Here is a 15,191-nt window from a genome sequence, read left to right on the forward strand (position 1 = left end):
ATCGGAACGAGTTACGTCATTTCCATGACCTGAATAAGACACTGTGATGACGCATTTATGACGTCACCAGATGACGTCACTCATAATAATGAGTGTTCTTGGAAAATGGTAAATAATTCCTATTATTGTGGGTTGCACTCACTAGCGATAATTTGTAGTACCTACTTTCTCATGGTGTCATTGATGACAAATCTAAGTAACTATACAAAACACACATATACATACATATGTGGTTTGGTTGGCGTGTTGATAACAGAAGGTGTGAGATTAATGAACGATTTAATATAAAATGACGAACTATGTAATATTAATAATGTAGAGAATGAAAATAACAATTAAAAATTGCATAAAACACCTTTCCAGGTCAATAATTAGTAAGCGAATAATTTAACGTTTTGACAAAATACTTTTTTTTTATTTAATATTTTACGGCCCTGGATACAAGTCCTTTTTAGCCCAACATAAAATTCTTATTTTGCCTGAATCGAGTTTTAGTATGGACAATTTCTGTAAATATCAACATCCACTGTACTCATGACATCCACGCGGTTCCCCCTGGAAACTACCGTGAAAAATTCCTGGTGAATTAACTGACCTGACCTCATGTTCATCTTATCATCCTCCACTGGTGCCCCGCCCGCGTATACCGTTGACGAAGGCGTGTGCATCATGTCATTACCATAGATAAAAGAAAAACGTTTCACGAGTATGATGTCATGAAGCCCTATGAGCAACAAAAGAACCAGTAATCTATTTTTTATTTTTATCTCGTAATAAACGACAGTAGTAAAACGTTAACTGTATTACTACACGACTAATTTTATCCTATAATTGTCAAACGAACAAATGTACAGTGCTCTCCTATGTGGCACTCCGCCCAAAAACCTAGTGACCCAATTTCAAAAGAAACGTAGACAATATAAACCAACACCCACGGAACGGCCACTGACCCCGGCAGTGGGTGTAGCCAAATTGGATGATGGGTAATTCATTACCATAGTGTTTAAAGAATTGTTTAATTTATATATCTATGGTTCTTTACAATAACATTTAGTAAGAAAAATATTATTTTTACATGGTATGTTACTTGCAGTAGAATTATGCGTAGGATTGTCATAAATCTGCATAATATCTGTGTTAATTAATTTCTAAGCAATATCTGAAAGAAATGAAAAAAACTGTAAAGTAAGTTTTAGACGTTATATTATAGATGCATATATGTATAATAGATATATACTGTTATAGATAATTGACAATGTTAGCTGTTGATTCTCAGTGATGACTAATGTGAGAGACAATTTTAAAGTGGTTGGCTTTAAAATTGTCTACACTGTTGTACCACTTTCAAGACAATCTATAAATAAATAAAAAAATAATGCCTGGAAAGATTTCAAACAAAATCCGAAAAATAAAATGTAAATGTAAATTGGACTCTATTATCCGCATTTAGCATCTAATCTCATGTGTAGAGCCGAAACTACTAAAGTAGCCACCCAAGCTCTTCCCAGAATCGCAGTTCAATGTTGTTAGTATTCAATCAAATTAATTTCTTATAGAAAGCAGAACTTTAAGTCAAACTTACATGCGGTTGTGTTCTCGTCTTCTCTCTTTCACCATAGGGAGAATAATGCACAAGAATATATCGACATAGTCAGTAATCTCCCACATTCCGCCATCACTCGGCGTTGAGTAACTTTCCCCTGTCGTGTCCTCGTCTTCTCTCTTTCACCATAGGGAGAGTGATGCATAAGTATATATCGACATAGTCAGTAATCTCCCAAACCCTGCTATCACCCGTCGTTGATTCACTTTCCCTTGTCGTGTTCTCGTCTTTTCTCTTTCACCATAGGGAGAGTGATGTACAAGTATATATCGACATTGTCAGTAATCTCCCAAACCCTGCTATCACCCGTCGTTGATTCACTTTCCCCTGTCGTGTTCTCGTCTTTTCTCTTTCACCATAGGGAGAATAATGCACAAGAATATATCGACATAGTCAGTAATCTCCCACATCCCGCCATCTCTCGTCGTTGAGTACCTTTCCCCTGCCGTATTTTCATCTTATCTCTTTCTTATTTTCATCTCACTCTCCCTATGGTGATAGGGAGAGTGATGCACAAGTATATATCGACATACTCAGTAATCTCCCAAACCCTGTAACACCCGTCGTTGATTAACTTTCCCCTGTCATGTCCCCGTCTTCGCTCTTTCACCATAGGGAGAGTGATGCATAAGTATATATCGACATAGTCAGTAATCTCCCACATCCCGCCATCATCCGTCGTTGAGTAACTTTCCCTCCCACACGAATCAAAAACTATTAAATGGTGTTCATTAAAACGCCCACTCATCGGTAATAGCATTGCTAACTTCCACATCAATCCAACACCATTATCAGGGTAAGGTCACAATGTTTTAATGGTTCCAAATACTATCAATGGTATTTATGGATTGATTACCTACTAGCTTTTACCTGCGACTACGTCCGCGTGGATACATGAAAGTACTAAAATAAAAGTAGTCTATTTTTTATTGAGTGGTTTGGGCTATTGCCAGGCAAAGCACTTGAAGCACTGTGAGCTACATAGCAGTACTTCAAGATCTTTTGTGCATTATAACATACGCACTATAGTATTAGCTAACTACGAGTGAAAGACCCATCAAAATCAGTGCAGTTGTTTCTGAGATTAACAAGAACAGACAGACATACGCAAAATTTTAATAACAATACATATATATATAAACTTCTGTAAACAATATCGCATGCCAATATCGTGGCAACCAGTAATTAAGTCAACACTATATACCTGAACTCTTTGCAAGTTATAATAATTGTAATCTCATGGTGTATGTCTTGTTGGTCGCTCAAATAAATAAATAAATAAATAAATAATTTTGTTGATATACATCCGTATATACTTTCATATGCAATTAGCGAAAAGCTATTAATTTTAAATTGCTAACAGAACTTAAATTTTATTGATTTGTATAGGTTGATGCAAATTAGTAATTGTTTCAAACATAGTTACTGATTACATTATTGTTACGATAAAAATGTGATAGTTGAAAACCTTACATCATAATAAATATATATTAAAATTATCTGTCCCGGCAAACGTTGTTTTGCCTTAAAATAAAAATAAAATTTTGGGATGGACTACCCCTAACATTTAGGGGGTGAAAAATAGATATTTGCCGATTCTCAGACCTACTCAATACGCTCACAAAATTTCATGAGAATCGGTCAAGCCGTTTCGGAGGAGTATGGGAACGAAAACTGTGACACGAGAATGTTATATATAAGATATTAATTAATAAGTATATTGCTGTAGTTTTTTTTTTATCGCCCATATGACTGACGACTTTTGGGAGCAAAGAAGAGGTACTAAACTTCTGGGCGACCGTCTCGGTCTAATTCAAATTATGTTTGTTCAAATCAAAGGGAAAGCGTATACAGTGTGGTGTGAAGTTGATTTTTTTTCGCTGTTACTAACTTGTCACATTGTATTCTAAAATCAGTGGCAGTCATGAAAATTAGTTAGCTTTGCGTGTTTGAACGCGGTTTGGCGGTTTCAATTAGATATTACAATACCGCGTTGAGGTTTACTATCAGTGCGTGCTGAGCTGTAATTCATATTTGCTTGTCATCTTATTAAGGTGGAGTTAGACTAAATTAATTAAAGGTAGAATAGGTTGCGGTCGTGACAAAATTGTATATACAGTATCATCATTGCCTTGCCTTTATTCCATTATATAAGGTCAGTATGGTATTTTCCTCTGATCCCTATATATATATCTCTTCTTACTCTCCTTTTAGTCATATCGCCTCACACAATCTATCAATCTTCTCGAACCGATGAAGATGCTACGACTGAGAATGATAACTGACCTATAATTGCATGCATGCATGTAGCATAGATATTGTGGGCAATATAATTAATGGATTGTGTGATAATAATCAACCATTGATAGAAAATGGTAAATACTTTTAATGAAAGTACAAACAGTAACAATGCAAAAGTGACAATAAATATATGTCAATTGTAAATTCTCTAAAGAAAATATATTAAAAATTGGTACAAAAATAAATTACAAAGAATTTTCAACAGATACATAAAGATAAAATAAAAAGATATATAAAGAAACGTCTCATCTGTTTTTAGTGTAGTCAACTTAAAGAGTAGTTGAAGATCGAAATGAATAAATCATGGTATTTCTGCTATATTATTTTTATAGTTATTTTTAATATGTTTTATGTGACAGAAGACGAGTAAGCCATTATTATGTCATCAGCTTACTATTATACGTTATAGGACATAATCAGTAATGTAGTCAATTTTGTACAATTATATACTTGTGCAACTCATGCATTAGTCAGAAACCGTGACTGAGCATGATTGCTATTCATCTTGGTTTGTTGATTGCAATTAAACGACACGTGTAATTTTCTGATTTTATGATACATGGCGCAACTTACATGTGCTGCAAATTATTGAAAATGATTGATAATTTTCGAAGAATTGACACTTATATATGTGAACTTTTCTAACTTAATACTGTTCTCATAAGACAAAACGTGACAAATGTTTTGGGTCAGTTTTATTTTAGGTAAGGAATATTATTTAGCTAGATTAGTGTCAACTGTTTATGTTGATAAGAAGGTTGCTTTGTAAGTTGTTTCGATTGAAGGACGAGAAAAGGCACTATAGGATTTGGATATATCCAGGATTACTTCGTCCTTCAAAATTGCAATGTTATGTTATAGTATCACGATGGTCACTTGATTTCCATTGAACTGCTCTTGTATTTCGTATATAGACGACGGTCACCATCATTTACTACCATCAGGCGGGCCGTCAGCTTATTTGATTTTCATTACATAAAAAATATTTGTAAATTTTTTTTTATTTTTAAACATTCGGAAATAACTTACTCGATTTTTAGAGTATATGATGAAACATGGCCGACAGGCGGTCGGTTTACATTTGTTATTTTTACTTGCGTAGAACAAGTCTGAAGTTGTAATGCATTAATAAATAGGACAAAAACAGAATAATTACACATCGTAACATATTCACGGTAATACACTAAAATTAGAAGTTTGTATTACAAGTAGACGCCTACGTAAGTTATGAATAAATAAGGGTTTATATATAGATTTTATTTCATATTCATATTAGAATCCCGGGGAGAAGCACTACAGAATACTGTAAAAATGTTCTTTATGCTAATTTCTGATATGATCTATCTATACAGCAAATTTAAATTCAATCTTCTTATTACTCTTCATTCTCGCCTATTCTCGCTACACAGGGTCAGCTTTCCTAATCTTGTGGCGCCATGCAATTCGCTGGTAGACATCGTCATTGACAGGCCCAACTCCTTCATGTCTCTATGGACATTAGTCAATCAGGTAGTTAGTGGTCTATGTCATTCTCTTATTACTGTAGTCATGGAATGGAACTTTTTTGTAACGTTGTTTCCGGGTTTATATGTTCATACTACCTAAGCCTACAATCTTTTAAATTTAAATCAAATCCGTTTTTTTAGTTTACGTAATTCGAATGGCAAACAAGCTGATGACTGATGATGATGATGACCCGATGGTAAGCGGTAACCGTCGCCTATACACATGAACACTCCGTACATCACTTTATCATGTGTCATCAGTGATACCACTCATGCGTTACCATTCAGAGGACTAAGACGTCATGCCTATTTACCTGTAAGTTCACTATCTAATCTGTACCCTACAACCAAAATGCCTTACAAATACTGCTTGGCGGTCTGTTAAGTATGTTTTTTATATATATAGTATTAAGTTTAATTAAGTATGTATGTAATTAAGTATATTTTTATATAATATATAGGGTGTAAGAAGGGCGTGATTCGAAGACCAGTTGTCAGTTGCGACTGCCTTTATTGTTAATTCAGCCTACACGACATTTATTTTATATATATATGTATTTTTTAATAATGCACAATTACCTTCAGTACCTTCTGCAATGTCGTGAAAGATCAACTAACATCATACGATCCAGAGAAACTTTCGTTTTTAATGTTTATACTCGTATTAGTAGGATAAGCGCAGCTGTTACAACATAACTTTATCCTACATATCGTATATTTATTTATAAATTGAACTAGCTCTAAAAATGCTTCGTACATTCAACTTTAAAATTATAACCTCAAAGTTGATTTTCCTATTATTGTTTTGGGTTAATACTCTTTTAATTTGTTATTAAGCATACCATATTTAGTTTACAAGCAGAAAAGAATGTTTTTATTGAGAATTCTTTTTGCGCCTTAATGTCTTGACCTATTAATCTAGCGTTTTTGCAACTGTATCGCGTTTTCGGGATTTGATTGATATTTCAAGCTACAGCAAGTCGATATTTCCAACGCTCCTGTTTAGGTTAGATATTTAAAAATAGTTATAAAATGAATATATTTAAAAATAATTATAATACATAGTGTTATTCTTGACCAAAATGTAAAAAAAAACACGAACGAAAAGAAACGTTAATATAGAAACACACATACGTATGTTTCTGTAACAAAACACACAGAATAACGTGTCATAAAACACAGATAAATATAATAAAGCTATCTGCAACTATAGAGATACCATAGATTAAAAATGAATGACACAAATTTTAATATACAATATCCAACGAATATTAAAGAAATGCTCCATTTTAAAGTTTTAATCAACAAACAACAAGTGTAGTCAGAGTCTCGAAGAGATTCTTCATATATTATATGCACTATTTTTACAACCACAAGATTGCAACATTAAAAAGTGGCAACTAACTAACTTTAACTATTATATATACTGCAGAGTTGAACTTAGCTATTTGATTACTAGCTAACTAGCTAGGTATTGAAATAACAGAAAGTTGGTCAATACAAAATGAGGACCCTGATAACCTAATCTAGGTATTACACCTGTGTTATAGGTATCAGTGCTCTCTTGTAACTATGTACTATGTACTATTAATTATATTTTTAGACGTTATTTAATGCTATGTGTGGTGTATGTATCTTAATTACGAAGAGAGAAAGTAAAATATGAATTAGAAAATCTACATGATAATATATGAGTATTGTTTTAAATGATAAGAGTTTTTTTTATGGAATGGTGCACCCGCCTGCGCTAACGGTTTACGCTGGCATGTGCACCAGTGGAGGACATTACTAGCATGGTGTGGTGTGGTAGGTGGTCGGGCTCAGTGTTGGTGATGATAATCTGACAAGATCATCAATCACCTTTCCCTCAATGATAAGTGTTAGTGTGTTATTAACTTACATTCACGTTCTTGTTACAGATCTTCGGCATCGTGATCATAGCAGCAGCATGCGTGGACATGGGTATGATAAAGGGTTTCGCCGGCATGGAGCCGACTGGCCACGAGACTGATGCTGTGCTGATTGCCATTGGTGTTCTCATCATCGTGATAGCCGCGTTTGGGTGTTTCGGAGCATGGAAGGAGAGCCCGAAGTTGTTGTATATCGTAAGTTTGTAAGACTGTAATTATATACCTAGTAACTGAATGTGATTACCGTTGCATTATGCACTTGAATAGGGCTAGAGATATTACAAAAATATTGTTGCATTATCCTTTTATTAAAAACAGCATTTGACGGTTTCGGTAGTCTAGCGGTTTAGCACACCATTTTAGTTCGAATGGTCGCAGGTTCGATTACTCGCACAGTACAAACTTGTATTTATAAGTGTGATTGTTTGGTTTGTCTCTGTGTCTATGTATGTTATGTACGTATTAACAAAAAATGTATCTAAGTATGTCCATTAGTTGCCTAGTAACCATAACACAAGCTTGACTTTGACTGTGGGAATTGTCTTACATTTACAAAAATTCAAATACTTATAAAGGTCTTGTATCGTTCATATGGTTTGACCAATAAATACGTGATATCTGATTTTCGGAATAATTAACTATATTAATTAATTTTAAATATACATAGTTACATATATATAAATAAAATAGTCTAGGAGGTCATGCAGTTGTTTTCGTAGGTAGATGTAGGACTTTTCTAGACTATGTATATGGTTAACATGATAATCTATTGACGCATATCTACCTAATATTTAATATAAGTAGTGGTTTATCTTATAAAACTGAACACACGTTCAAGTATCATTGAAAAGTACTAATAAAACTAATCTTTCTGTCTTCCAGTTCGCGGGTTGCCTCATAATTATCATACTTCTGGAGTTGTCTGTTGGGATCGCGGCTGCAGCTCTCCGTCCCCAGATCGAAGGCACACTCAAAACTCAGCTCCGGGCTTCATTCATCAAGAACAAGTCGACCAGGGAAGAAGACTCGTCCTACAGGGACTTCTGGGATCGGATCCAGACTAACGTATGCCATTGGTTTATTTTAAATTAGAAGCAACACTTTTACCTTAAGTAATAGTATACGTATAATTACTAAATCACGAGATCTTACCACGTTTTATTTTTATTTTGACTACCTCGATGGTCTGGCTGTCTAGCACACCTCTTTACGTCCGATGGTCGCGGGTTCGATTCGTCGCACGGCACAAATATTTGTATTCATGAGTAACGTGTCTGGGTGTTTTCTATGTATAATATATATGTAATTACGAAAAAAAAAGTAACGCAAGCTAACAAAGTAAGATAGCTTTAGCTAGCTTAACTTGGGACCAGATGGCGCTGTGTGAATTGTCCTGAGATTATTATTATTATTATTAAGTTCCCAATATTTCGTCAGTATTTTAACCGCCATGATCAAAGGTAAACTGAAGAGCAGCGGGTAGATGGAAAATAAATCTTTTATGAGCAGATATATTGGTCTACCTTCACACGTTTTAGTTTATGGCTGCTAATGAAGCTCGCTCGATATTCAATCTCAGCAAATTATACTCACAGTAACATCAAGTATACTTTCTAATCACCTTTTATGTTTTTGCCTAACGGGAACGGCCGAAATATCGGGAACTCAATAAAAATAAAACATGGTGAGATCCCGTGATTTATTCATTATACTTATAAATAATATTTGCGTCAAATTTAAACAGTACAAAATAGTATACGTATCTCTCTAGAATATTTTTATAGTAAAAAATAGTACACTGCACTTAAATATACGTATCTTAGCACACCGCTTTACTCCCGATGGTCACGTAAGTAAGTAAGTAAGTAAGTCAAATGACTTAATGACGAATAAATATTCGCATAAATTCCATTAACACGGGTTCCATTGTTCACAGGATTATTTGAATCAGTACATATTATATATGGAAAAAAATGTCTCAGTACTAGCTGTACTCGCGACTTTGTCTGCGTAAAGTATTGTCCTTGACCAAATAATGAAAAAATATTTAACCCTCTACAAAGTTTTATCTTTCTAGCGTTAAAAATGACGATACTTCTATAGAACATTTCATCTTTCGTTCCCTTAGAAGATTGTAAGTTATCTTTATTTATATTTAATGAACAGCCTAAAAAATAATTTTCTAGCTTCTAGCTTTGAAAATGTCGAGATAGACACTCGGACGGATAGAGTTAATAACGCATTTTCAATATTAGTAAGGATTTATATCGGTTATCTAGTACCATAGAACAATTAGATGTTCACATGGATGTCTTTGTACAAAATATACCTCCAATTTGATTTTAACTTATAGCCTATTAAAATACTTTACAGCTCGAATGCTGCGGTATCACCGGCCCGGACAACTATGGCGCTTCTGAGCCACGCCTGAACCCCTCATTCAGCTGCTGCCCCTCTGATGACTCCAATCGAGATGACCAGATCAAGCGCTCCGACTGTCTCTCCCTCGGGAAGTACTACAAAGAAGGCTGTGAAGAAAAGGTGCTGAGTACCGTGCACAGTGCTGGCATGACCGTCATAGTTTGTGGGATTCTCTTCTGTTTCCTAGAGGTATGTGATAAATTGATTATTGATTATGTTGTAGTTACTTTTGTTCTATAAACTTTGATGTAATGGCTTTTCAGCGTATACTAACGCGTACCAGATTAAGATAACAGGAGGAGAATAAAGTCAGGTCACTACGAAAAAATATTCTGCCTCGTTACCTACTTCTTCATTTATTATCGGTCCTGCATTTGATTTCCACGCAATACAATATATAGTATTCATACATACCTTGTATTCAAGTGGTAAAATTTATTTACGGATGAATTCAGTAACAGCTAGTTAATAGAATGCGTTTTTCGATCGTAGAATTGTAGAATAGTTTACAGAAGAAATCTGATAGTCACTTTGTTAGCAGTGGGGCCACTAATACACTTTATTCTAATAGTCTCTTCGCCCAAGTTTTTTTTAACCTTGTACAATTGATACAGCGGGTCTGTCAATGCCCTTTATCATAAGAGCACCCTGGCTTAAGTTTTTTTAACCTGGTCAATTGCTACAATGCCATCTAGTCCCAAGCAACAAAGTTTGTGTTATGGGCACCAGAAAACTGAGATATACTTAGATATTGTTCTTTGTAAATACATACATAATAAACATAGAAAACACCCAGAGTAATACAAATAATCATACATTTATACATCCATACTGGCAAACCTCTGCGTTTATAATAGTAATATAGTAATATATGCATTTAGTTAAAAACAGTTGATTTGAAATTACAAACAGATACTGCAATTTTATTTTGTTGTATAGATAAAAATAAAACTTAAGTTTATTACTTAAATATACAAAAAAATGCAAATGGTAGTGAAGATCGCACGAAGCACGCGATTGTGTTATAATCTTTCAGTAGATCTGACCCAGGCACCTGGCTAGGTCAGATTTAACGAGCCAAGTAGCTTAACACGAGCCGGCCTATTTATTTATAGCAGTCTATTGGTAATGTTTTTATACAGCAAACGCCATGTTTTATGGAAATTTATTACACAAATACGACAAACTGCTGAAAATTAACGCAATATTTTTATTAGTCGAATTTCTTGTGAACGATCTCAATCGTTACGCAACGAACGCAAAGGCAATAAACCTTAACTGAAATCAAAGAAAATTTATTAAGTAACTAAATACTGAAAATGAGTACGGATTATGCAAAAATAACATTTGGTACAAATAATTTTATTAAGTTTGAAGACTTACGTTGAAAAAAGTATCGTCTGACATAACTAATTTCTATTGTAACTTAGCATAGTTTTATTATTGATCCTTAGATGAATTCATTGTGTAGTTTAGCTTACCTACTTCTTCATTTATTAACGGTCCTGGATTCGATTTCAACGTATTACAACATATTGTATTCATACATGCCTTGTATTCTGGTGGTGGACTTTATTTACTGACATATTTAACATACTCTGTGACAATTCCTAATAAAAAAGCTAGAGAAGCTTTTTTTACGTGAAACCTTAACTCATAAACCGACAAATCCTCTCCTAGCCACGATTTTACTATTTTATTACATATAAAAAAATAAACATATCTTATGTTTCAATAGATAATGGTCCAAAACCCAAATAAAATTAAAATTTCAAGGACATTTCCTTTTCAGGTGGCGGGAATTGTGCTCGCTTTATGGTTGGCTCACGCCATAAAGACGCAAGGGAAAAGCCGGGAAACAGCCTAAATTAAGTCACAGTAGATTAATGACACATGTCAGTTAACAGTTCACATTCTGCAGTGCACATATTTGTATGGTAGGCGTGTTAGAGTGTTATATCGATAAATTCCTTTTTATTGTACAAATGTTTAGCGTACTGCCTCGTCGTTTTAATATTTATACATGTAGGTAGATTGTTTTTATTACGTATAATGTTGGAAATATGTCAGTACTTAGATATAATGATTATTAATTTTTGTCTTTTTAAGTTTGAGTAAAAAAATACAATACATGAGATTTTGATTCTATTTACATCATCGTTTCACCATTCGAATTATTTCATATGGATATAGATAGATACAACCCAAATGTAGGTGATGCTGGTCATTAGTTGATAATGAAACAAAAACATTATATCGATATGCTATAAATATTAACGAGAACACGTTAATTATTATTGCATACATTTAAAAATAAACTTGTGTTGATGTGATGTACATGGTATGAGTCTTTTGCTTACTCAATTCGATTGATAGAGAAAAAATAAAATTAGGCAGGAAATCATAAGTGATACTAACTTAATAGTATTTTTTTAAATATAGAACCGCAATTTGACTGTATGTTGCCAGCATATAGGATTGAGAAAATAATCACTACGTTTTTACAAATCAGTTTTCAACATTACATGTAATATAAATTAAATTCTTATTATTTTATATAAAAATACTTTCGTATTTATAGAGTTACCATATACGAATAGAATGAGATTGTCTTATTAATGAATTGCAATAGTATTTTTTATATAATACATAAGGTAGAGTCAGGTACAGTCAGCATCAAATATTGTTGTAACATTTGGGATCTCAAATAAATCTATGAATATGTTAAATAGTGCTTTTCTAATAGAAATACTCCAGTATAAACCTATTTAATGTTTTAAATTTTTTTTTTTCACTTCCAAACGAAAAGTAAAAAAAGGAATTACTGAGTACTGTCAATAAATATATGAATCTGATTGTACCAATAAAACTTGACAATTAATTTAATTAGTTTATTAATTATAATTAATAATACTTCATTTAAGAGAACACTGAATATCGATTTGGTGCTGTTGTTTTCATGAAATTACTAATATAATATTTTTATTGTTTAGTTTTTTTAATAATAGTGTAAATATTGTACCTGTATTGTGCGTAGTTTTTATTACATTCACTTATTATTTATGTTATTCGTTGTATTGAAACCTGCTGCTTTATTACGTAATGTAGTTGCTAACGATTCTCTATTGTAACAGAAAAAATCATATGTGTGATTTTACAAGAATCATTTAAGAGATGCAGTTGCTAACTACGTTGTATAATTCGCAATTGCAACTGTTAATATACGATCGATAATTAATCTCAAAATTGTATAATTTTATGTTTCTATTGTAAATTGTTAGCAACAGTTGTACATAAAGCCATTTGGTCCATTACCAAGGTACTAAACATATATATTTCTTCATTTATATATTTATAGACTTATTATTATTTTAAATTACTTACCTTTTCTTCATAAGTTATATAAATTTCCAGTAGCGATAATATTACACTGAAGCAATTAGCCAGACCGTAACAAAAATCAAAACTCATAAATAAATGAAATTTACCTAAAATTATGAAATAAAATTATTAAATTATGTCTTTATTCTGTATTCAGTAGATAATAAAAGTATCCAGTAATTTCAATTGTTATAAATAGAAAGAAATACTCAATATACGTAATTATTTAAAATATAAAAAAGTTATTTATCATAATTACAAAAAAATAGTTAAATGTTACGTTTACATCTTTATTATAATAGACAAATTGTTTTCTTTTTATTATTCTGAAACCTTAGAGTAGGTACTATGTAATATTTATTAAATTTATATTAAGTTTGCATTTCTTGTATTCACTACTTGTTTCAATTGATACTTTTATTATTGTGCTATTAATTATGTTTAATATTTACATAAGCTTTAATCATTTTTGTTTTAGAAATCTTATTTATAAGTGGCGCCTATTCAGGAGTTTTGTAAAGAGCCAGATGACGTATATAATTTAATTTAACAAAATACTTTAATAAGTAAATATATTCTCTACATATTTTTATGATACTTTTAAACTTGCTGGCCTTTCCATACTTCTCTTGTCCTACAATTTTTTTAATTAATTGGATTGATTTGTAGGTTTTTCTTTACCCCTAGATAGTTTTCTGCGGGTTTCTCCTCTTCCGTTACAACCATTCCTTGGCTAGATAAATCTCTCGCTCTTAAAACATACCTTTATGTCTGATAGCACAAATTATATCTTTTCTTTTTTATTGTATTTCCTTTTTGCTCTCATTCTCTCGCTCTGAAGACTTACTTTTATCTCTGATAGCACACTTTATACCTATTATTTTGTCAAATAATAATTGTGTTTTTACAAAATTGAAACAGTCGGCTCTTTACAATAATAACTCCATACTGTTAAGAAATAGGCCTATTACTAGTCATATAGTTAATAAATAATATTCAATATAATTGTTTAATAAAATACCAAATTCCTCACTACGTGTTTAATTCAAATATTACTTAATTACAAATCTTAAAATATTTATTAATGATTAATTAATAAATTAATATTATGATATTATACTTTTAAATCTGTTATTTAATAAACACATGCTGGAATTAATTATAAATTAAAAATATATTTATTACGGAATTAATTCGATGCTACAATTTTAAATGTATTATCAATTAAATGTATTTTTAAATAAATATGTTTTGATCGCTACATTTAGAATACAATTTCTTATATACTTAAAATAATTGTATTATTTTTATTATTAATATTCTTAATCGACAATGTGACTAGAGAAATCTACAGTTCACATACCGTTCTTTTCATGCTAGGGGCATATTAATGTACTAGATTTATGACATTCATCGAAACCAAATGACAACAGCGAATAACTACAATGCAGAAGAAAATAAAACCGCAACTAAAAGTTTTAGTATAACACAAAACTAATACAAAATTAAAGACATTTCGTACAATTTATGTAATACAAAGAGAATAACATTCTGATTAGTCTGACCACTACCTTAACGTAACTACAATTATCATTATTCTAGTGTTATAAAAAAAATTTAAAATTTTAACACAAGTTGAACTGTGAAATTAATTCATCAATATAAAATAAGTGAAGTTAAATTGAGTGAAATTATAGTGACTTATGAAATTGACAAATGACGGAGTCAAGCCCTAATAAAAAATGTTAGCCCCAATTAAAAAGTGTCTTGTGGTAAAAATATTTCAAAAAGTTAACACTGTTGTATCAGACAGGCATGAATAATTTATATTTCACATATTAGTAAATTGTAGAAATGACCAAGAAATTTCGAATCACAGATGTATGGCTACAATTATTCTAAAAGGTATTTGTTAGTTTGTTTGTAAAACTTTATAGTACAGTTAAATTTAATATAAAAGGATACAACGACACTAAGAATTAAATAATTAATATAATAGCGAGCCTAACTCATTATAGGGATTTCTTGTTTTTGTTTATTACATTTAAGAAAATTTGGTAAGTTGTCAAA

General features: G+C 31.9%; 1 protein-coding gene across 1 annotated transcript in view; it reads left to right on the forward strand.

Moving 5' to 3' along the window:
- Positions 1-12,469, forward strand: part of LOC131854624 (23 kDa integral membrane protein-like) — a 34,211-nt gene extending 21,742 nt beyond the window's left edge. Inside the window, exons 2-5 of the mRNA XM_059205750.1 lie at positions 7,329-7,514; positions 8,202-8,384; positions 9,693-9,929; positions 11,533-12,469. Of these exons, the coding sequence (XP_059061733.1) occupies positions 7,329-7,514; positions 8,202-8,384; positions 9,693-9,929; positions 11,533-11,607 (681 nt within the window). The 3' untranslated portion in view covers positions 11,608-12,469. The remainder of the gene's footprint in view (positions 1-7,328; positions 7,515-8,201; positions 8,385-9,692; positions 9,930-11,532) is intronic.
- The last annotated feature ends 2,722 nt before the right edge of the window (positions 12,470-15,191 follow it).

The sequence above is a fragment of the Achroia grisella genome, unplaced genomic scaffold (assembly GCF_030625045.1).
Source record: "Achroia grisella isolate CSIRO2021 unplaced genomic scaffold, CSIRO_AGI_Agris_v1 utg1241, whole genome shotgun sequence".
Taxonomy (NCBI): Eukaryota; Metazoa; Arthropoda; class Insecta; order Lepidoptera; family Pyralidae; genus Achroia; species Achroia grisella.